This window comes from Aquila chrysaetos, chromosome 8, assembly GCF_900496995.4.
Source record: "Aquila chrysaetos chrysaetos chromosome 8, bAquChr1.4, whole genome shotgun sequence".
Classification (NCBI taxonomy): domain Eukaryota; kingdom Metazoa; phylum Chordata; class Aves; order Accipitriformes; family Accipitridae; genus Aquila; species Aquila chrysaetos.
The window spans coordinates 3,518,288-3,540,209 of NC_044011.1; the positions used below are offsets into that span (position 1 = coordinate 3,518,288).

The 21,922-nt window shown below is 62.8% G+C and overlaps 2 protein-coding genes across 14 annotated transcripts; both read right to left on the reverse strand.

Annotated features, from left to right (window-relative positions):
• Window positions 1-3,334: 3,334 nt before the first annotated feature.
• UBTF (upstream binding transcription factor) lies at window positions 3,335-21,345 on the reverse strand. 13 transcript variants are annotated; one of them, XM_030021492.2, is made up of 22 exons: window positions 21,326-21,345; window positions 16,639-16,770; window positions 13,468-13,643; window positions 13,076-13,159; window positions 12,217-12,372; window positions 11,370-11,434; window positions 10,624-10,753; window positions 10,045-10,155; window positions 9,606-9,739; window positions 9,015-9,156; window positions 8,633-8,674; window positions 7,725-7,838; window positions 7,375-7,530; window positions 6,725-6,880; window positions 6,380-6,490; window positions 6,202-6,290; window positions 5,808-5,997; window positions 5,506-5,553; window positions 5,201-5,269; window positions 4,625-4,771; window positions 4,116-4,235; window positions 3,335-3,679 (listed from the first exon to the last, which is right to left on the reverse strand). In XM_030021492.2, exons 2-22 carry the CDS (start codon window positions 16,694-16,696, stop codon window positions 3,566-3,568), a joined length of 2,412 nt encoding a protein of 803 aa, XP_029877352.1. In that variant the 5' UTR covers window positions 16,697-16,770; window positions 21,326-21,345; the 3' UTR covers window positions 3,335-3,565. The 13 variants fall into 13 exon arrangements, with proteins under 13 accessions (XP_029877352.1, XP_029877353.1, XP_029877348.1 ...); XM_030021493.2 differs by lacking the exon at window positions 21,326-21,345 and adding an exon at window positions 20,873-20,983; XM_030021488.2 differs by lacking the exon at window positions 21,326-21,345 and adding an exon at window positions 20,689-20,811.
• Window positions 19,608-21,780, reverse strand: TFPT (TCF3 fusion partner). Its single transcript, XM_041125396.1, has 4 exons — window positions 21,672-21,780; window positions 20,689-21,203; window positions 20,166-20,170; window positions 19,608-19,647 (listed from the first exon to the last, which is right to left on the reverse strand). Exons 1-4 carry the CDS (start codon window positions 21,739-21,741, stop codon window positions 19,608-19,610), a joined length of 630 nt encoding a protein of 209 aa, XP_040981330.1. The 5' UTR covers window positions 21,742-21,780.
• Window positions 21,781-21,922: the final 142 nt, after the last annotated feature.

Below are 21,922 nucleotides of genomic sequence, written 5' to 3' on the forward strand. Positions count from 1 at the left end.
GGAGCGGGCGGGCCGGGCCTGGCGCTCCCTCCGCCCGGCGGCGGCCCGAGGCGGCGGGGGGGGGGGGGGGAAGGGGGCGGGGCGCCGCACCCGGCGCGCGCACGGCCCGCCCCCGCGCCCACCGCCAATGGGGTGGCTCCGTGCGGGGCGCGGCCAATGGGAACGATCGTCGCCGCCGCTACCGCCGCTGCCGCCGCCGCCGCCGCCGCCGCCGCCGCGCGGGGCCGGCACCTTGTCGGAGGGCGCCGGGGCGGGGCGGGAGGAGGGAGAGGGTGCGGAGGGGGTGTGGCTAGGGGTGGGCGGGGCGAGAGGGGGCGGGGCGAGGGGGGCGGGGCTTGGGGGCCTCCCTCCGGGTGCGCCGGGGCTTCCCCCCCCCCCGGCTCCCTCTGCAGAGACCCCACGGATGCCCGATCCCCACAGATCCCCAGTCCCTACGGACCCCCCCCACCCCTACGGACCCCCCCCCTCGTCCCCAGGGATCCCCCCCCCCCCCATTCCCAGGGATCCCCCCCATCCCAAGAATACCCCATCCCTAGGGACCCCCCCCATCCCTATGGACCCCAAAGTGACCCCTAGGGATCACTCCCCCGCGCAGTGGATCCGCGTGGATCCCCCGTGATTCCCACAGGTCCCCCACGGAGGGGAAAAACACTCCTCACACTTGGGTTTTTTTTTTCCTAAAGTTTTATTTTTTATAGTAATGACATGAGAACAGAAACATTATTTTTCACTTTATTATACAAAAAAAAAAAAAAACCAAAACAAAAAAACAAAAAAAACCCAAAAAACTCAAAAAAACTCAAAAAAACAAACAAAAAAAAAAAGAACCGAAACCCAAGCAAACCGGGAAACCGCAGATGCGAGGCCCCCGCGTCCCGCTCAGCCGTACAAATTCCAAGTTGGGATTATTTTTTTTTTTTTAATTTTTTTTGTCTTTTTTTTAAACCTACAAAAACACTCTTTAAATATTAGAAAAAAAAGATGATTTTTTTTTTGTTTGATTTTTTTTTTTTTTAATGTAATTCACAAGAACTTCCATCTAAAGGATCCCGGGTTTTTGTGGCAGTGCCAAAATGCACTCAGGTTCAATTCTCTTGCAGCGCAAACGCCTTTTCCCCCAATTGTCGGCGCTGTAAGAATTTTTCATTTTTATTATTATTTTTTTTATTATTTTTTTTTTTAAACAGAAAAAAGAAAAAAAAAGGTTGTTTTTTTTTTGTCTTTTTTTTGTACTAAAAACACATCCACTAAAACACGACGGTGCTGGGTACATTCAGCAGAAAAAGGGATGGGTTTCCCCTTAGGGGATGGGGGGGGGAATTAAAAATTGGGAAGAAAATTAAAGGAAAATCCCAAATGGAGGCGGTGGGGGGTGGGGGGGAGAGAAGAAGACAGAGGGACAGACAGACGGACATGGGGGGGGGGGGGGGGAGACACACACACCGGCCGGGTTCTCTTGGGGGACCCCGGTCCCAGGGGGGACGCGGGGGGATTGTCCGTGTGGGGGCACCCGGGTTCACCCCCCCCACCCTGGGGTTGGGGTCAATTTCCCCCAAATGGTGGTATTTCAGCCCAATTTGAGGCGAGAGGCCGTGACAGGGGGTGTCACCCCCCCCCCCCCAGCATTGAGGGGGTCCCTGGTTGTGTTTTGGGGTGACTCAAGGTCTTTAGGAGGGGCTGGATTTGGGGTGCTGAGAGCAACAAACCTGGGGGGGCTGTGGCTGGGGGTAGGACCCCCCCCCCTTGCAGCCAGAAAAACCCCAAACCTGCAGCTTGACCCCCCCCCCCCACTGCCCCCCCCACAGCCACCCACTGAGCTGAGATTTGGGTGAAGAGAAAAATGCCTAAGTTAAAGCACACAAGAGAAAAAAGCCCCCCCAGCCTGCCCCCCCCAGCCCGAGGGGGGGGGGAGGTGCCCCCCACCCCCTTCCCTGGGACCCCCAAATCCTGTCCCCCAGCCCAGCTCCTCTCCGGGGACAGGACAGGGTGGGGGGGTGGACCAGAAGGGACAAACCTCGTGCCCCCCCACCCCCCATAGAGTGGGGGTCTGGGGGGGGTTCCCCCCAATCACACCAGGTGTTTTGGGGGGGGGGGGGGAGGATGAGAACCCTGCAGGGAGGTGCCGTGGGATTGCTGGTGCTCGTGTCTGCTTAAAAAAAAGGGGGGGGGGAGCCCAGACAGGCGCTGCCAGGCCCCCCCCCCCCCCCAGTCCCCGCGGCCCCATCCCCCTCCCGGGGAGGGGGGCATCAACCCCCCAAAAATAAACCCAAACCGCACCAATATTTACAGCATGGCCGGGGGGAGGCGGGGCAAGAGCCCCCGGGGGGGGGGGGGGGCAAACTGGGGGTAACTGGGACAACTGGGATGAGGGGAACACTGGTCCCCTGGGGATTTGGGGTGAAGGGAGAGGAGCAGCTTCACCGAAAATGGAGGGGAAAATGGGGGGGGGGGGGGGAGTGGGGGAAGAAAAAATAAAAGATGGATTTTTCTCGTTTTATAAAAAGGAAAAAAAAAAAAAAAGAATAAAATAAAATACAACGGCACAACAACCACCGACAACACAGAGGGACACTCCGGCAGCACCCCCACGCCGACACCCCCCCCCCCCCGTTGGTCACACTGAGCAGCCAGGACCCCGAGGAGGCGGGGGGGGGGGGGGGGAGCCACACGTGCCACGGCCCCGGGTGCCCCCCACCCCGGCACACACGCTCGCACACACACGCACGCATCCCCCCCCACCCCCAATTCCATCCATCCACATCCCCCCCCCCCCCCCCCCCCCAAAATGGGGACACGCCGGGTGGTCACGGTCCGTGGCCGGCGCTCCCAAGTGCCGTGGATGCGGAGGTCCCGGTGAGCTCCCGGTGCAGCTTCCAGACTGTACAAGGTGGGGGGGTGAGGGCTTGGGGGGCCCCCTCCCCCCGAGACGCCAGGGGGGGTGCGCAGAGAGCAGGGGGGTGGGGGAGGAGATATTGTCCCAACGGCTGAGTCCTGAGCAACTCGGCTCATGCTCCGCGCCCGCTGCCTGGGGCAGGACGGGAGGGTCTGCGCGGGGGGGGTGGGTTTTGTTTTTTTTTTTTTCCATTTGTGGGTTTTTTTAATAAAAAAAAAGGGGGGGGAGAGCTGTTTTTTTTTTTTTCTGTGTGTTTTTGTTTTCTTTCTATAAAGTCCGGAGCTGGTAGCGAGGGTATGAAGGGGGCGAGGACAGGGTGACCCTCCAAAAATAATGAAATCTCCAAAAAAAAAAAAAAAAAAAAAAAAAGAAAAATCGCTTCCCCTCCCTTGGTAAGGGGAGAGTAAAGAGGGGGTGGGAGGGACAGGGGGGCTCGCCCCCTTCTCTCCCCCCGGCCCAGGGGGGGAGCAGCCCCCGGCTCCCCCTCCGTAGTGTGAGCTCGGCGGAGGGGTCCCTCCGGCCCCCGCTCCCCGGGTTGGGGGGGGTCCCGTGGGGGGCTGTGGCTCACCGGGAGGGGCAGGAGGAAGAGGAAGAACGGGTTTTGGGGGGCTAGGAGGGGGATTTGGGACCGAAACCGAGAAACCAAACGACGTTACTAAGAGCTTGGCCGGATCAGTTGGAGTCGGAGTCGGAGGAGTCCCCCGAGGAGGAGGAGGAACTGCTGCTGCCCTCCGAGTCGTTGTCGTCCTCATCCTCATCATCCTCGTCCTCGTCATCCTCGTCGTTCTGGGGAGGCGGGGGGGAGGGGTGGCAGAGAGGAGCGGGGGGTTAGCGGCAGGGCTGGGGGCCCCAGCTGCCGTCCATCATCTCGCCCTTGTCCCCTGCTCACCCTCCCCGCTGCGGCACGGGGTGGGGGGGGGGGTGTTCCCCACAGAAGGGGGGTTTGCAACCCCATCCCTCCCACCGCTGCCACCCCAGGGTGGAGGGGGATGGAGGAGGAACGTGGGGCAGGAGTGAGTTTGCAAGGGCTCAGCTCGGGGGTTGCCGGGGCGGGGAGCGTGCCGGAGCAGCGCGCGGGGGTCCTACCCTCACCTCTGCCACTGCCTCGCTACACGATCCGAGGTAGGGTACCCGACCCGCCTCGTGCCTCAGTTTCCCCCCTCTAAAGCCAGGGAAGGAAGAGGCGTGAGCTGAGACCAACGAGGGGGTCGAAACACCTCACCTGTCCGGTGGCGAGCACAAGGCACGGACACGGTTTCTGGCCCCAGCGCCATCCAGCATAGTCTGATTTCAGTTGCACCGGTGTAAAACTTTGACTCTGGTGACTTACTCGGCATTCACACTGGCGCAAACGGAGCCGAGACCAGACTCAGTATCTCCACCAGGAAAAAGACAGGAGATTTTTCTCTGCTCACTGGGGGCTCTGCACAACCCGCACCTCTACGTCCCGAGGCTGCTCCTAACTACGCCCCGCGGCTGCTCCTCGCACCCTCCCCGGGGATGCCGGGCGGGTTGGGGCGGGGGGGATATCCCGTTCCCCTTCGCCTCCCCCGTGTCCCCCCGCTTCCCGGGAGCTCTTCCGCCACGGTCCTATCTGAGCCCGGGTGCGGATGCCCCCCAGTCCCGGAGGTGGGTGAGGGCGGGGAGGGGGGGCAGAGCGAGTGGTACGGGAGCGGAGCGGGGCCCGGGACGGCCCCGCCGCCCTCCCCAGGGCACGCACCGCAGCCTCACCTCATCCCCGTCTTCGCTCTCCTCCTCGCTGCTGGACTCCGAGGAGTCGCCGCCTTCCTCTGACGAGTCACCGTTGTCGTCGTCGTCGTCCTCATCTTCATCGTCGTCTTCCTCCTCCTCTTCCTCCTCGTCATCGTCCTCTGACTCCTGCGGGGCGGGAGGGGGTTGGTCGCAGGCGGGCACCGTGGGAAACCAGCACCCATGGGTGCACCACCCACGGCATCCTTGGCCATCAGCCTTTGGGTTCCTTCATCCACCAAGCGGGATCAGGTGGCTCCTACCCCACACCTTGCCTGGAAGCCTTTTCCCCATTTATGTTAAAAACGGCCCCAAAAAGGCTCCCAGAGTGGGTGCAAGGGGATGTTGTAGACTGCAGGGGGGCAAAATCAGACCTGGGTGGGTTTTGAGCACAGATTTGGGGAGCGCCCTTGGTTTATTGCCTCAAGGAACGGGCAGGCAGCAGAAAGCACCTGGGATGCCTCAAATAAGAGGTCTGGGTCCCCCCCCCGGGACGCCCTCCCCAGGAAGGAGGGTGCTGGGTATCCCCAGTGCGCAGCACGGCCATGACACACTCACCGACTTGGACTGCATCGTTGGCTTCATCTTGGGGTTGGGACCCCGGATCTTCCCTATGCTCTTGCGTTTCTGCAAGGGGGGAACAAAGCAAAACCATTTAGAGCTGCAAGGCTTGAGCTCAGCTCCTTCCCAGTGCGCGACACGCAGAAAATCCCACTGCCAAGCTGCTAAAGGGGTGAATCCCTTTGAGGGGCTGTCCTGAGCTCAGCTCACCTTCCGCACAGCCCAACCTCACCCAGGGCTGATCCCAGCCCAGCCCCAAGCCCCCAGGTCCCCCTCCGCAGCGGTGCCGGGTGGATACTCACGTTGGAAGTGTGTTCCTTGTAGGCAGCCCGCTCCTGGGGCGAGAGGCTCTGCGGAGACAGAGGAGACAGTCAGGGCACAGGGAGGGCTGGGCAGGCATGGAGTAGGGGACGGTGCGGGGAAGGACTCTAGCACAGGGCACTCCCTCCCTACATATATTTTTTTAAGGTCCTTTAAGTTGTAAAATGCCAAAAAAGGGTCTGGAGATGGTGGTTCCCAGAGGAAGACTGTGAGCAGAGACCACAAGCATCCCCAACAACAACCGACCCCAGAGCCCCACCAGGCATCGGGGCTCAGCCCTCACCTTGAGCCAGATGTCGAGGTGCACCTTGTACTGTTTCTGCTGCTCCTCCGCCAGCTTTTTGTAGTGGTCCTTCTGGCCCTGGGAGATGCGCTGCCAGCGGCTGCCGATCTCCACCATCCGCTCCTTCAGCGGGAGGTGGTTCAGCTCCCCGTTTGACAGCAGCTCCTGGGAGAATTTCTGGTAACCGTTCCTGCAAGGGGGGAGCGCAGAGACCAGATCAGACAGCATGCACGGAGAACTGAGGTGTCCACAAGCAGCCCACACTAACCACCGTTCATCCCCACCGTGGTCCAGCCCACACTCCCTCCACTCCGGGGCTGCTCCAGGCTCTTTTGCACTAGCTCACTTGCCCAGCCAGATCCAACTTTTCAGACCCCAGACCCCAGGTACTCACATGGGGGGTTTCTTCGGCTCTCCCTGGAACTTCATTTTCTTGGCGGAGTTGGTGGAGCACGGAGGGGCCCGCATCTCGCTCAGCTCCCTCTGAGCCAGAGGAGAAAGACGTGTCAGGGAAACATGGGCAGTGCCGGCTGCGGGGGCATGGTGGGGGGCAGGAAGGAACAGGGACCCACCTCGTATCGCTTCTGATCCTCTGCCGCTTTCTTGATCCACATCAGCTTCTCCTTCTTCTCCATGTTGTTCCAAGTGGCCTCCATGGCCTTCAGCGCCTTCCCCCGGTCGTTCTGTGGCACAGACCCCACCACCACATTAGATGCACCCAGGATGCTGGGGTGCGACCGCTGGCTCTGCCACGGACCGTGGGGTACCCACTCCCTTGCTGTGACCCCTGTCCCCGCCATGGCTCTCAGCCCCAACCCATTGCCTCGGGTGTGAAAGCAGGGGAGAAGGTGCAAGGCAATTCCTGCTGGTGGGAGTGATGATCCCACTTCCAGCTTCTTTCCCAGCCCACTCCTCACCTTGAAACGAGCCAGGTAGTCTCCGATGACGCTCTGTTGCCAGATCTCCTCGGCTGTCTTGGGAGACTCGGGCAGCTTCCCACGCTCTTCTTTATCTGAGCCGTGCTTCTTCTCCGACTGCGCCTTCATTGCTGCCTCCCGCGCTTTGTACTTGGCCTGCGCAGGGGTGCACGGCAGGGGTGAAGGGGCAGCACGGCCACCTGGGCGTAAGCCCCCGGCCACCAAGCACCGGGAGGGCAGGCAGCAAGACACTGCAGCTTCCCCCAGTGCTGTCCCCACAGTAGCTGCAGCAGCCCCCCACCACGCACACCCATGTCTCAGGACTTCTCCCCACCTAGAAAACCATCAAGCCTTTAAATTGAGGCTCAAGGACCCTCCAAGGTTTCTTAAGCTGCTGGGTTTTGACCCACCAGGTCACGAGAGGGAGAGAGAACAGCCGGCGGCACCCATCGGTGCTGACACCAGTGCCTGGGTGATGGCTCGCTGGAGCTGTGATGCTCCTGGGGACAATCATCCCCCAGCTGCGGTGCCCAGGGGCGAGCAAAGCCCCTTGCAACAGGACAAAGACAGGGAACGTCCCCTGGACTCCCAGAGATGCCCAAAGGAGCAGCAGAGATGGGGATGGAGGAGAAGGGTTGGGGAATACCAACCTTCTTCTTCTCGGAGAGGTCATTCCACATGCGGGCCAGGAGCCGGGTCAGCTCGCTCTCTGACAGCTCCGGCCGCTCCTCCTGCAGCTGCTTCCTCTTCTCCTCCGAGAAGATGAACATGGCGGAGATGGGTCGTTTGGGCTTCTCTGAGCTGGCCTGCGGGAAGGACACGGGGCCATGGGTGGGGGTGAGCCAACAGAGGGACCTGCCTGACACTGGTAGCCTCCAACCCCAGGAAAAACGTGGTGAAAGAATCAAGGAATGAAGCCCTCAAAGCACCCTGAGATGCCAGCAACCCCATCCCATGTCTCTGGCACGTGCTGCCCCATCTCTCCAGTTGCCGCTCTCACCTTCCCGGTCTCTGGTGAGGACTTTTTGGATGCAGGACTCGTCGCCCCTTTCCGGTTGCTGCCCAGCATCTTCTCCTCGCCTAGCACCCGCTGCTGCTCCTCCTCGGGCAGGCTCTGGGTGGCACAGGAGGAGAGACACGGTTAGATGGCCCGACGCTAACGAGGCTTTGATGCAACCAGGGAATAGGGACACTGGGGAGGGGGAGCTAATGCACTCAGTTGTCCTGATCCAAAAGCCACCCCAGCCAGGACCAACATCAGGTACTGCAAGCCTAGGTGTGCAGCCTGGGGGTCCCCATGCCTGTGTCACCCCCCTCGCCGGGCAACGTCCCTCTTCCCCTGCTCTGTCCCCTCCCAGGCTTAGTCTCGTCTGCTTCCTCTCCGCAAAGGCAGGGCAGGCAGGTGCCCAGATCCGGGCGCACCCCTGGGTTTTCCACCCCCTGCCCTTGCAGATGCAGCCGGGGCTGCGTCACGTCCGCCCGGGGGCCGAGCACGGTGCTGGGACGGCTTCGGTGCGGCTCCCCCCGCCTACACCCCGTCCAAGGGAAGGAAGCGAGAGACTTGCTGCTGCCTGCACAGCCGCAGCTGCTGACGGCAACCCCTCCTCTGCTACCAGCCCTCCGCTCACCCCCGGCTTCCCCTCTGGACTGGGGGGGCCCGTCCCCACCTCCCAGTGCCCAACTCGAAGACACTGGGTCAGGCATTAGGGCAGCTGGGGAAGGGTCAAGAATATGTGCAAACGCCTCTGCACAGCACCCATGGCTGGTTCCAGCCATGTTTTGGGGGGAGCAGGAGAAGGCAGCATCAGTGCAGCCCTCGCTTAACCCATCTCAGCCCCTGCCCAGGGCTCTCTCCCTGCATTCAGGGTCTCCAGCACCCAATGGCCGAGGCACCCCCACATCACTTACCTCCAGGAAGCGGAGGAGCTCAATCTCGTAGTCTTTCTTTTTCTGGAGGGAGATGGAGACTTGTGGTTACACAAAGTTCCCCCGCCCCATCCCTGCCTTGTGCAGTCCTCAACCCGGCCTCAGCCCCGTCTGCAACAGCATCCCCCACCTGGACCATCTGCTGGTCCCACACTCATGGATGGGGGGAGAGAGGACCAAGAGAGGTGATCGAGGACCTCAGGGGAAATTCGTGGTCAAGACAACAAGAACAGGCACTGAGGAAGGGTGAGGGGCTCACTTCCAGCAAGATTTGTAGCCCAAGCTCTCCCATCCTAATCCTCCCTCCCCATAGAACTGCTGCCAACCTGCCTGTCCACCCGTCTGTCCATCCTCGGCCACTCACCTGATCACACTTTTTGTGGTACGCGTCCTTTTCCTTCTGGGAGAGCAGTTTCCACTGCTGGCTGCACAGCACCATCCGCTCAGTGCTGGGCACATCTTTCATGTTGGCCATCAGCTCTGCGCAGTACAGGGAGTAGCTATTCCTGCAACCGACGGAGGGACCCAGCATTAGGGACAACCTGCCCCGCTCACGTCCCCTCTGCAGAGCTGGCTGGGTGCTAAGAGCCCCCACAAGACCCCCCAGCTGCCCGCTGGGTTGCACCGGGCAGTGAAGTGCTGTGCCAGAGGTGTCTGCATTTTAGGGAAGCTAGGGGTTGGACTACCCCCTAACCCGGAGCACGCAGCATCACCATAAACCTCGCTCAGATTCTCTGCAAATGTGTATTTAATGTATATTTAAGGACCAGTTTAATGGGGTCATTGACAGCCCACACCTACGGTCCCAGAAATGACTGGGGCTCTCAAAGCCAGGCAGAGGCCCAGTTTCCTCGTTAGCAAGAACCAGCATCCACCCAAGCTGGCCAAGAGGCTGAAGTGATAGCTCAGAGACGGACACCTCTCTCGCACCCAGACGGGGAGGGACAGGACTCACGGAGGTGGCTTTGTGGGTCGTCCATCAAACTTGTCCTTGAGCTGGCGCTCAGCCTTGGTGAGGGTGGAGCGGGTGATGCCCTCCTCGCTGATGTTCAGCTCGGGGTGCTTCTGGATGTAGTCACGCATGATCTCCTGCAAAGGACGGAGAGCAATCAGGAGAGGGGCTCCGATCCCCGCCTGGCTGGGGGCCGGAGGAGGAGGAAAGAGAAGCCAACCATTGCCCTAATCATCTCCCCAGGGGTACTTCTCCCTTCCCCAAGCATCACTGGAGGAGGCAGGGCTCAGACTCACTAGGGACCTGCAGGGATCTGGCTGAACCCCCATGCTGGCTATCGGGTGAGGCTGGCTAGCTGCCGGTGGCTGCAGCCGGGAGGCAGAGTGGCTCAGAGTGAACGTAGGGACGAGTGTGGAGGGGAATGGGTGAGGCTGCTCCCTACCTCATACTCCTTCCGCTGTTCCAGGGCCTTATGAATCCATTTCAGCCTCTTTTTATCCGACAGTTGAGACCACTGCTTGCCCAGCGACTCTTTCACCTCCTTCGTGGTGGCCTGAAAACCCAAAGCCAGAGGTGAGGGCAGAGGGGTAAAATCCAAAAAAAGAAGAGGGGAAAAAAAAAAAATTTAAAAAGGCAAAAATAGTGTGGCCCGCCATCTTGTCCCAGCGGCACCCAGCTGGGGCCGTGGGATGGCTGTGAGCCGAGCTCATGGCCAGGGAAGGGGGTGCGTGCGAGTGTGGGGCATGGCCAGAGGTGGATGTCTGTGCTGGAAACCTTTCCTGCCCTGACTCAAGACTGTGGTCACCCCTTCAACTGCAGGCAAAAAGTGGGGTCTGTACCCCTGAGCCTCTTCCAGATGTGCAGAGCCCCTTCTTACCTCCATCCAGACTGCTGGGAGCTTCTAGCGATGTCTTCCATCCCGTCCCCCCCCTAAAATGCTTCTCTCATTTCCCCCTCCTCTCCCCCCAGCAGCGGGGTACAGGACCCCTCAACACTCACACTCACACGCACTCCCACCCACCGTACTCACATCTGGACGCACTTTCAAGTAGATCTTCTTCTCGTGGTTGTACCACAGTTGCTGGGGGGTCTTGGGTTTTTCAGGGACGTCAGATTTCTTGGCGTTCTGGATGAGATCCGGGTGATCTTCCCTTTACCCGGCAGGGAGGCGGGGAAGGGAGAGCGTTACGGAGGTTGCAGGTGGAAGGAGAGCACCCCCTAAACCTCCCCGCTAAGGGGTAACCGTCACTACAGGGCTGAGCCTCCATGGGCTCAGATACTGGGGGGCATCCCCAGAAAGAGTAGGAGGGTTTTAGGAGAGATTCAGGTCTGCCCCTCCTGGGGGAGCATCAGCTACAAGCATCCCCTTTAATGCGCCAGGCTGGGCTGCATCCCTGGAGCAGCAGCAGGTCATCGGGAACGCTAGGATCCACCTGGGTCACAGTGACCAGGTTCAAAAGGAAGGTCTGGGGGCAACGGGGTGGTCGCTTCAGCTTTTAACAGTGCAGTGGCAGGGCTCCTGTCCTCCCCTTGCAGACCCTAACCCCCAGAGCGTGGCTAGTCCTCTGCTCTCTCCCCCTCGCCCAGTCTCCCAGCTGGAGGGCTGCTCTCAGATACCTTTTCTTGCTCTTTTTTTCAGCATCCCCCCTTCCCTTCTGCCTTCAAGCTGCAACGCCCATCAGGGCTTCCTCCGTGAGCTACACGCAGGAGAAGAGACTGGGTCTGCCTGGAGGGGCCCCGGGAAACGCGGGGGGGCTGCCCGCTCACCTGAACCTCGCCAGGTTCCTCTCAAACTCCTGCTTCTCTCGCTGGAAGTCCTGGATGTATTTCATCTGGGGACACAAAGCCACCAGGGAGGTGGAGAGGGATGCCAGCACCAGGGAACAGGCAGCCAGATACATCCCTGTCAACCCTGCCGGCTGGGCACCCCACCACCCCCAAAAGGACTCGAGGGCTCTCCAGCCCATCAGACTGGTCCTGCAGCTCCCAGCTGAGCGTTTCCAGCCTGCCCAGGGATTCAGAAGCAGGATTTCCCCCCTATCCCTGCACCAGAGCAGCCCTGGGCAAGAGGGCACAGCAGGACCTTTGTGCCCTGGACTTTTCCTGCTGGTGGCAAATCCACCCAGACTGAGAGTTGGGGCACCTAAAACACCAGCCCGGGCTCTGGCCAAGCCCAAGGCCACCTCCAGAGCTGGAGGTGAGATGGGCAGCTCTCCTCCCAGCATCTGCCATGGCTTGGAGCAGAGCCTGACCCTCCATCCCTGGCTCAGACAGGGCGGCCACAGTGGGGCGTGTGATTTAACCCCAGCGTTAAATACAGATCCACCCAACAGCAAAGTCACCATCCAGGTCTGTCTGGAAGAGACGGACCAACGGACGGACCCAGCCAGCCTCCACCCCACAGATCCTGGGAACCAGGACAGGAAAAGGAAAGGAAGTCTTACTGGTCTGACAGGACTAAACAAGCACCCGGGTTTTCTCCCATCAAGAGCCAGATTAAACCCCCACCAGGTAGAGGCTGGGCTCTGCTGGTTTTACTGGGAGAGCTGGGCAGGCAGAGCCCAGCACGCAGAGGCACACAAGTGGGAAGGGGCTTGCTGACTCCCCCCCGTACCTTTTTCTTCTCGGGAAGCTCCTTGTATTTCTTGGACAGGATCTTCGTGAGATCCAGGTTGCTCATTTCAGGGTGAAGCTTGGCATATTTGGCCCGCTTCTCCATGAAGAAGCGGAAATAGGGAGTCAGGGGCTTCTTGGGGAAGTCGGGGTGTTTCTGGGGAGACAGCAGAGCGGCAGACACTGAGTGCGGAGCTGGCAGCACTGCAGAGAGCACCGCCAAAGCCCGCCGGCTCCCAGCTCCCACCAGTACTGGGGGAGACCTGCCTCCATCCAGTTCCGCTGGTCATCCAGCTCCCTGACATGGGAACACCCCGGCTTTGCAGGCAAGGTGGGGGAAAACGCTGGGAACAAGGGCTGCCTTCCCCAGGAACTACAATATCCCAGGGCTGGGTATTTCAGGAGCAGCCTCCAGCCATTCAGAGCCGTTGGCACAGAGGAGTTGTGCTGCAAGAGGGGAAACTGAGGCAGGAGGAAGGGATGGGACCCACCTCCTGGGGATGGCTGGTGGTAAAGCATCGGCTGCCCTGGGGCCGCCTGGCCGAAAGCAGCACCCCACCCGACCTGGTAGGCCAGGAATAGGATGGCAGCTTCCCGGCCCCCCTGGTGCTAAACTTGGATGCAGGCTGCCAGCAATACAGCCAACCATATTAAATGTACCCTGGACTTGGCCCGGACCCAGAGCCCGTGGCCTCCGGAGCCTTGGGCAGCCGGCCGCAGGGATTACGGGTGGTGAGGTGCCTGCAGGGGCTCTGGTGGTAGAGCCACATGGGTCTGGGGTGCCACATGGGTGACAGCCCCCCATCCCAGGGAAGGGAGAGGTTCCCCTTTAGGGACTGACCCCAATTCCTGTCTGATACCTTGAGCTTTTTGCCCTTGTAAGGATTCTTCACGTGCTCTTCGGCATCCATAATGAGCTCCGTGAGGGTCCGAAACTTCCTCACCTGCGGGGTAATGAAGGGCCACAAACGTGAACAGGCTGCGCGTGGAGGACAGGGCAGATACCCGCTCGGCACCGAGCCACACTCGGCAGGGCATAAACCCCACACGGTTTCGTAATGCCACCGCGCAAACGACCCGTCCCAGCGCCTCCGAGGGGTTCGCGATGCCGACGGCAGTGGGATGGTATCGGCACTAAGGGCCGAGGACTCCAGGCGCTGAACTTGAGCGATTCAAACAGCCCTGGGAGGTCACTGGGATGCTCGGTCCCTCTCGCGGAGACCCCTCTGAGCCTCGTGCGGCTGTCGGTTACCTCGTTAGAAATCTCCATCCACTTCATCTTGCACATCTCCCCCGAGAAGTCCTTGAAAGCCACTTTCTCCCAATCCAGGTGGGACTCGGTGGTTTTGAACTTGCTCCCGTCGTTGGAGGGCAGGTTATTCTTCATGCACTCCAGCAGAGTCAGCATGTCCTCCTGAGACCAGCGGTCTGAGCAGCAAAGAAACAGGCTTAGCAGCAGCGACGGGCAGGCAGCCTTCCCGGCAGGACACGGGGACTACAGCTCCCGGCGTGCAGCTCCGGCCCACACGCCGGGACACGTAATCTCCACATGCTGCCTCTCGAGATTAAAGATCAAAGGGACGTGGCTGTTTCCATCACCCTCGAGCAACTTTCTACGGGCCAAAACAATCCGGGCAGAGCTAGAAAATCCACTCGGTGCAAACCAGAGAGACTCGCTCATCCCTGTACACTATCAGATAAGGCGATGGCTCTGCCACGCGGGAGCAGAGGGCTATTTCCTACGCACGGGAGTGAAGCCTTGCGGAGCGAGACAGGAGCGACGTGCTCTCCAGCCAAGGAGGAAACAGGGAAACGCACTTTCTAAGTGGAAAAGTTGTGTCCGGAGCAATGGGAAACCCCCCAGCACTGCTTTTCCTTCAACTCAGAGAGCTTTGCCATTACCTGGCGACCTAGCTCCATGGTGACCTCTGCCAAGGTCAAAGCTCAGAGACCACAAAGCAGAGAAGGGGCAGAGCCCAGCACAGCCCCCCTGTTTTGCAGCACGGTCCCTGACGGTGCAGGGGTGATGGTTATGCCACCCCAACATCCCCCGAGCTGCTGGGAGGAGCATCCCCAGCTCCCGTACAGACAAGCTGCTGGGATGGCGGGACAGGCACATGGCAAAGCCGAGGAGCCTGGAGCGACCGGGAGGCTGGGAAGGGCAGCAGCCCCGTGTCGGGACAGGCAGCAGGCAGGATATCCCAGCACCAAATGCCCCATCCAGCACCAACTTTGGGACTGCTTCCTCACCAGGGCAATTCCTCTGCCGGGCTCTCTGCTCCGAGCTGCCACACCAGCTAGGGAGAGGAGCCCTGGGTGCTCTGCAAAGATGGGTGGCCCTGGGGAAAAGCAGTGGGCCCTGGGAGCGGAAAGAGAGGTCCCCAGGGACGGGCTGGAGGAGGAGCAGAGCCCCAAGCCGCACGCCCACGCAGCCCTATCTGCTTCAGCCCAGGACAGGCAGCTGAGCCCAAGGGCTCCCCGGGCATGGGAACTGGCTCTCCATGGCATCCCCTGCCCCACATCACTGCCGGGCAAAGACTGGGGTGTTCGGAGCTGCCTAAGGGACACAGAGCCTCCTGGCGAGACAGGGAAGAGTGCAGCCGTTCATGGATTTGAGGGAAGCATCTCTCGCCCTCCGTCCCCAGGAATGAAAACAAGCTCCCAGAAATACCCGGCTGTGGCTCTCCCTCTGCTCAAACTCAATACGCATGGAAACACCATCTCTGCCTCCTGCCTCCACATCAGTCCGGTGAAGAGCAAACCCACCCCCATAACCCCAAATCCGAGCGAGGGATGTTAAAGGACACGTGAGACCCACAGCCGGGCAGGGGGAGCGCGGCCAGGACCTGCCCCCCCACCCCATTTCATCTCCTGGACCTGTCAGGTTAGGGGGTTGAGGCAGAACAGTTTGGGATCCAGCCTGTCTCTGTAGTTACTTCATCAGGTCCGTTAGGGATTAATTGCGGTGGGGGAAGTGGAAAGAGCCCCCCCCCCATAAAGCAGGGAGCCCAGCAGCTTGGGATGTGTCTCCACGCTCCCAACTTCAGAGCCCCGAAACGTCACGAAGGGAGAAAAGAGACAGGAAACCCCCAATCCCCACAGTGCCTCAGCAGGGGATCAGAGCTGGGGGGGCATCGAGCCCAAAATTTTGTCTTCCTGTTTTTCCCATCCACTTTCCAGACCTCCCCCCGGCAAGGACCAACGACACAGAATCGGGCCATGAAGTTGGTGCTGACTTTACTTGCAGAAATCAGGAAAAATAACCGAAAGCAGCATGGCCATGAAAATCAAGTGGGTAGGGAGAAGGGGATGAGACCCCCCCCCCAAACTTGCCCCCATCGACAAGCCCCGTGCCTCAGTTTCCCCCCTCCAACGCAGGCATGCCTTGAGACTTTTGGCCCTGCATGACCCCCCAGCTGGCAGATGGCCGAAATAACCACAGCCCACAGGAATACGTAAGAAACCTCCCCAAAACCCTCGCCGGCAGCGGGGTGGGGACAACGGGGACCCCACGCTCAGCCCCCCTACCCCTCCATCCCCGTTCCCTCCAGCTGGGGTTTGCCAAAAAATGCCGGAATTGCGGAGTTCACCCGCCAAGATGAATGGGGTTGTCTGTGCCCAGGGACCGATTTATCCCCGGCTCTCCTGGCATCGGCCGGGCCGGGTCTATATTAGGAAAGCTGCCCCGGTGTAATTAAATCCATCTAAAGACCCGGCGAAGGACACGTGCTCCAGCCGGGTTCGCTCAGGGCAACAAACCGACTGCGGCAAGGGAGAAAAGACGGGGGGACCAGGAGGGCGAGAGGGGCTGGACCGTGGTCCCCGGGGTTTGGGGGGAACGCGGGGAGTTTTCAGGTGGTGGGTTAGCAAAGCCCCGCTGCCCAGGCGGGCTGCCCCAAATAAAATGTCCCTTTTTTCTTGTTTTCCTCCCCCTTTTCCAATAAAAGCTGAACCTCTGATGTCATCTCGGGGTCTGGAAGCCGGAGGCCCAAGGTAACGGCTCGGCTTTTAATGCAGCCCAGATGTGAACAGCAAAGGCAGCACCTCTTTGTGCCAGCTCCCCCCCCCCCCCCAGCCTCAGCCCAAAACACCAGCCACCCAAAAAGAGCATCCCCGACACCGCGAGCCAGCGGCCGCCCTTCGCCGGGGCCGGAGGGGCTGCCGGCACACCGGCGCGTGCATCCGCGCGCTCGCACACGTGTGCGTGATCCCCCGTGGCAGAGCCGGGATCGGGAGAGGCAAATCCGCTCCCCTCCACCTCCCCGGCACAGTCGGGATCGTGGCTCCTCCATCCCTTGGATAAAAGGGCCGCCCTGAGGTTTTTTGGGGTTTTTTTTGTGGTTGGTTTGGTTTTGGTTTTTTTTTTTTTTCCAAATGTGGCAGCGGTATTCCCGTGGGACCCCCAGTGGAGGGGGGGGCTCACCTTGGTTTTTGGGAGCTGTCATTTCCAAGTCTGCAGGGCACTCGGCTTCGCCGTTCATCCTCCACCTGCCTGCGCCCAGGACGGTCCCCGCCGGCTCCCTCGCGCGCTACCCAAGATCACTCCCGCTCGGCTCTGCAAGCAAAGGGAGACCCCCGCTAGGCACCCCCCCGTGCCGGGGTGGCCCCCCAAACCCCTGATGGGGAGTGGGGGGACCTGACCCAAGCATCCATTCCTCCCCCCCCTCCCCGCCTCCATGAATGAGGTGCTGGGATCCTCCCCCACACCCAGCCCTGCAAGGTTTTTGGGGGGGGGGGGGGCCTTGGAGAAGGGGTGCAGGGTAGGGGTAATAAGGGAGGAGAAGGTGGGCGCATGGGGGGGTCCCAGAGATCCTGGGGGGGGGATGTGTTGAGGAGGGGGGATCCTGAATGGTGGCATGACCCCCACCCTGGTGGGGTGAGGAGAAAAGGGGTGCGTGGGCAGGGGAAAAGGGTTCAGGGGGATGTCCCTGAGGTTGGGGGGGGGGGCAGCAGGATCTGAGGGGGATCCCCACAGATCCAAGGGGAGAAGGATTCGGGGGTGTCCCTGAGGTGGGGGGGGGTGGGATCCACAGACTCAGGGTCAGGGGGATCTGAGCAACAGGGAGGGCTACAAGGGATCTCCCAAGGGGGGTTTGCTCCCCCCCCCCCAAAAGGGGGGTCTTAAAGGAAGGGACACCATAGATCCAGCAAGATCCTCCCTGCGGGGGGGGGCACGCTCGGAGAGAGGGATCCCCCAGATCCAAGGCACCTCTGGGGGTGCCCATTTGGGGAGCTCTGGGGAAAGACCTCCACACACCTGGGGGGGTCAGGGCTCTCCTGAGGCGGGGAGGACAAGCTGGGGGGGGGGGGAATATTTCAACAGGGGAGCTCTAGGGGAAGGATCCCCCCAGATCCCAGGGGGAGGGATCTTATGGCTCCGTGGGGAAGGATCACCCTGGGGGTGGGGGGCTGCAGGCGAGAGGCCTCAGTGGTGGGACCCCAGAGCTTGGGGGGGGTGTGGGGGGGTCAGCAGGATGCCAGCCTTCGGGGGGATCCCCATGGGGGGGGGGGAGCAAGGCCAGAGGCCTAAGTGGGGGGATCACCCCGGGGGGACAGGCTGCAGGCCCGGGGGAGGAAGGATGGCCCTGGGGGAGCAGGCCGCAGGCCTGAGGGAGGGGAGCTGGGCCTGGGGGGGGGGGTCCCAGGGGGAATCCAGGCTTGGGGGGGGGGGGGGAATTCCAGGAGGAGCCAGGCACCAGTGTGGGGATCCAGGCCCTGGGGGGTCCAGGAGAGAGCTGGCTCCTGGGGGGGGGGGGGGGGGATCCAGGCCCTGGGTCTGAGGCAGGATCACCCCGGGGGGGGCATGGGGAACCACCCTGGGGGGGTGCAGGACCCCCCAGGTGGGATCGAGGATTGCCCTGGGGGGGGGGAATGATCAGCTCCTGGTAGGGGGGAATTGCCCTGGGGGGGGATCAGGGATCACTCCAGGGAGGGAGATCACCTCAGGGTGGGATCAGTCCCCGGGGAAAAGACTCAGGGATCGCACTGGGGGGGGGTGTGCAGACCCCACCAGGCCCTGGGGGGACAGGGATCGCTGTGGGGGTCAGATCGGCTCCTGGGGGGGGTGGATCTGGGACCACCTCGGGGGGATCAGTCCTGGGGGGGGGGGGGGGGGGGTTTGCCCCAGGGTGTGTGTGTGCAGACCCCACCAGCCCCCGGGGGGGGGGCATTGGGGATTGCCCTGGGGTGTGGGATCAGCCCACAGGGGGGGGATCTGGGATCACCCCGGGGTGGGATGAGCCCTCGGGGGTGGGAGGGGGAATCGCTCCAGGCTTGGATCAGCCCCCCCCCCCCCCCCCGCGGGGATGGGGATGGGGGGGGGGGGAGATCTGGGACCACCTCAGGGGTTGGAAGTGGGATCGCCCCGGGGTGGGATCAGCCCAGCCCCCCCCCTCCCGGGGGGAGGTGTGTGGGGACCGGGAATCGCCCCGGGTGGAGGGGGGGGGGGGGGGGGGGCAGCCGGGGGTGGCGGGGAAGGCGGGATCGTGTCAGGGGGAGGGATCCATCGGATCATGGCGGGGCGTGGCGGGGGCGATCGCGCTGCGCGCGCAGAGGGATCCCCCCCGGGGGGGGGGGGGTTGCGGGATCCCCTGGGGGGGGGGGGGGAGAACGGGGGGACCGGATCCCGCGCCTGTTGGGGGTGGGGGGAGGAGGAGGAGGAAGGAGGAGGAGGAGGAGGAGGAGGAGGCGGGGGAGGAAGGGGCCGGGCCGTCGGGCGGAGGCGGGGAGCCCGCACATGCCCTGCGCCGCCGGCCAGCTCCAGTCTCCTCCTCCGCCAGGCAGCAGGAACCGGGTGGGACCGAGCGCGGGCGGCCCCGGCGGCGCCTCCCCGGCCCCCTCCCGCCCCCGGTTCCCACCCGGGCGCCAGCGAGCCGCGCTCCGCCGCCTTTCTCTCTCTCTCTCTCTCTCTCTCTCTCCCCCCCCCCTCCGGCCTCCTCCCTCCCCTACACCATCACCGCCACCACCAACCCCCCCCCCTCCCCGCAACAGCCGGGCAGACAATGGAGGCGAGTCCGGGGGGCCGGGGGAGCGGAGAGGGGCCGGGGGAGCGCGGAGCGCTCCCCCGGCCCCTCTCCGCTCCCCCGGCCCCCCGGAGCGATGCGATGCGCTGTGGCTTCCCCCCCCCCCGCCGCGGCTTCCCCATCCGCCATCCCCCCCCCCCCTCCCCATCGTTACCGGCCGGCGCGGCCGCTCTCCGCCGCGGCACACAATGGCCGGGCTGCGCCCGCCTCCGCCCGCCGCTCCTTCCCCTCCACCCGTGCAGCCGGCGCGGTTATAAAGCCGAGACAAACCCACCTCTCCGGGCTGCTAAGGGGGAGGAGGAGGAGAGGGAGAGAAGGAGGAGGAGGAGGTGGTGGTGGAAGGAGGAGGAGGAGGAGGGGGGGGGGAGCTCTAGCCGAGCCGCCGCAGCCCCAGCCCCGCGCCGGAGCCGCTGGGGGAAGAAGAAGAAGAAGGAGGAGGAGGAGGAGGGGGAAGGGGGGGCGGGGATGCCCGGCTGGGGGCGGCCGGGCAGCTGCAGCGAGCCGGGCGAGGGCAGCGCGACCTCCCCGCACCGACCCCCGGGGAGCGGCTCCTACCCAATCCTTCCCCCCCCACACACCCCCCCCCCCCTCCTCCCTTTCCCCACCACCGCCGCCCCCTCCTCTCCTCCCAACCCCCCCCCCCCTCCGCGACCCCTCCTCGAGCCCAGAAACACCCACCCACCCAGCGGGGGGCTGGAGCCCCGCTCCCGGTCCGGAGGGAAGAAAGGAAGAAAGAAGGGGAAAGGGGGGGGGGGAAAGAAAGGCGGAAAAAAAAAAAAAAAGAAGGGGGGAAAAAAAAATATATATAAAAAGAGAATAAGGGGGGGAATAAAGCGCGGAGGGGGGGGCCGGGGGGGAAGCGGACGAGCCCGGGCACGCACCCGCCGGAGCGCGGCGCCGAGCTTCCCCGCCGCGGCGCGGGACTCACCCGGGCTGGGGAAAAACAACCGCCCAGCGCTGGAAGCCTGCCCCCGAAATCCAGCTGCGGCAGCCGGGGAGGGAGGGAGGGCGAGCGGGAAGGAGGGAGGGAGCGAGGAGGAGGAGAGGGAAGGGAAGGGAAAGGAGGGAGGGTGGTGGTGGTGGTGGTGGTGTGGTGTGGGGGGGGGGGGGGGGCACACCGAGGCCGCCGAGCCGTGCGCTCCCCCCCGCCCCGAGCCCCAGCGCGGTGCCCCCCGCCGGCGCGGAACGGGCCGGAGCGGGCGGGCGGGTGAACCCCGGCGGCGGCTTCCTGCCCGCGGGGCCTGCGCGAAAACGAGCTTTTTTCTTCTTTTTTTTTTTTTTTTGGTTTTTGTTTCAAAAAAAAAAAAAAAAAACACCACCAAAAACCGGAAAAAATAATAATATCTTTTAAAAAAAAAAAAAATCCCCAAACCTAACCCCCCCCCACCTCCTCCTCCTCCCTTTGGCGGGTACAAAACCCCCTTTTTCCCGGCGGAACGGCGGCGCCTTACCGAGCCCGGTGCGCGGCGGCGGCAGCAGCGGCGGCGGCGGCGGCAGCGGGAGCCCGGGGAGGAACAAAGCGCCTCCTCCTCCTCCAGCCCCGCCGGCGGAGCGGCACGGCGGCGAATGGCGAGCCCGGGCGGCGCGGCACGGCGCGGCACGGCACGGCTCCGCTCCCCCGGCGCAGGCACGTACCTGCGGGCCCGCGGCTTTGGGGGGCCGGGGCTCGACGGGGCCGGGGCTCGTTTCGGCGGGGCCGGGGCGGGGAAGCGGCGGTTGAACGGCGGCCAGCTCTGCAGCGCTGGCCCCGGGCGTGGACGCGCTCCAGTCCCCGCAGAGACGATCGCGCTTTCCCCCGCCTCCATGGCGCTGCGTTTTCTCTTCCAATCAGCCGGGCTCTGAGCGCCGGGGTCCGCCGCCAGCCTCCGCCGCTCCCCAAGCGGCACCGGCTCGGCCGCCGCCGCCGCCGCCCCGCGCTCCCGCCGCTTATCCGCCGTGTTTTTTATTGCTCTTTGCTTTTGCAACACTGTGGCGAGAAGAAAAAGAGGAGGAGGAGGAGGAGGAAGGAGAGAGGAGGGAAAGGAGGGGTGGGGGGGGGGGGGGGGGGAAAGGGAGAGAGGAGGAAAAAAAAAAAAAAAATCTCCTTACATGTGCAACAATCCTCGCCCGGCGTTTGCATAAAAAAAAAAAAAAAAAAAAAAAAAAGAGGAAAAAAAAAAAAGAAAAAGGGGGGGAAGCGGAGGGGGGGGGGGAAGCCGAGCCGAGCCGCCTCCCGCCCCGGTGGGTCCCCTCCGACACGGCGGGGAGCGGCGGGGCCGCGCTCCCTGCCCGCCCCGCGGCCCCGGGCAGCCCCGGAGCGCCGGGACACGGCCGCGGTGGGGGATTTCCCCGGCGGGGCGGGCGAGGGGCAGTTTCCTCCCCTCCCTCCGCTCCCCTCTCCCTTTCTCCTCTCTCTCTCTCTTAATTTTTTTTAATGCAATTTCTCCAACTCCACCTTTGTTGTGCTGGGCGTCATTCCCCGCAGCCAATCCCGGCCGGGCAGCTGCCTGCAAATTACCGGCCATCCCAAGCTGCCTGCAAATTACGGGCCATCCCAGGCTGCCTGCACACTACCGGCCACCCCGGGCTGCCTGCACGGTACCGGCCGCCCCGCTGCCGCTCGCACGCTACCGGCCGGCCGGGGGCTGGCTGCGTGCTACGGCCACAGGCCGCCCGCACGCCGCTGCTGCTCCAGGCCGCCGGCGC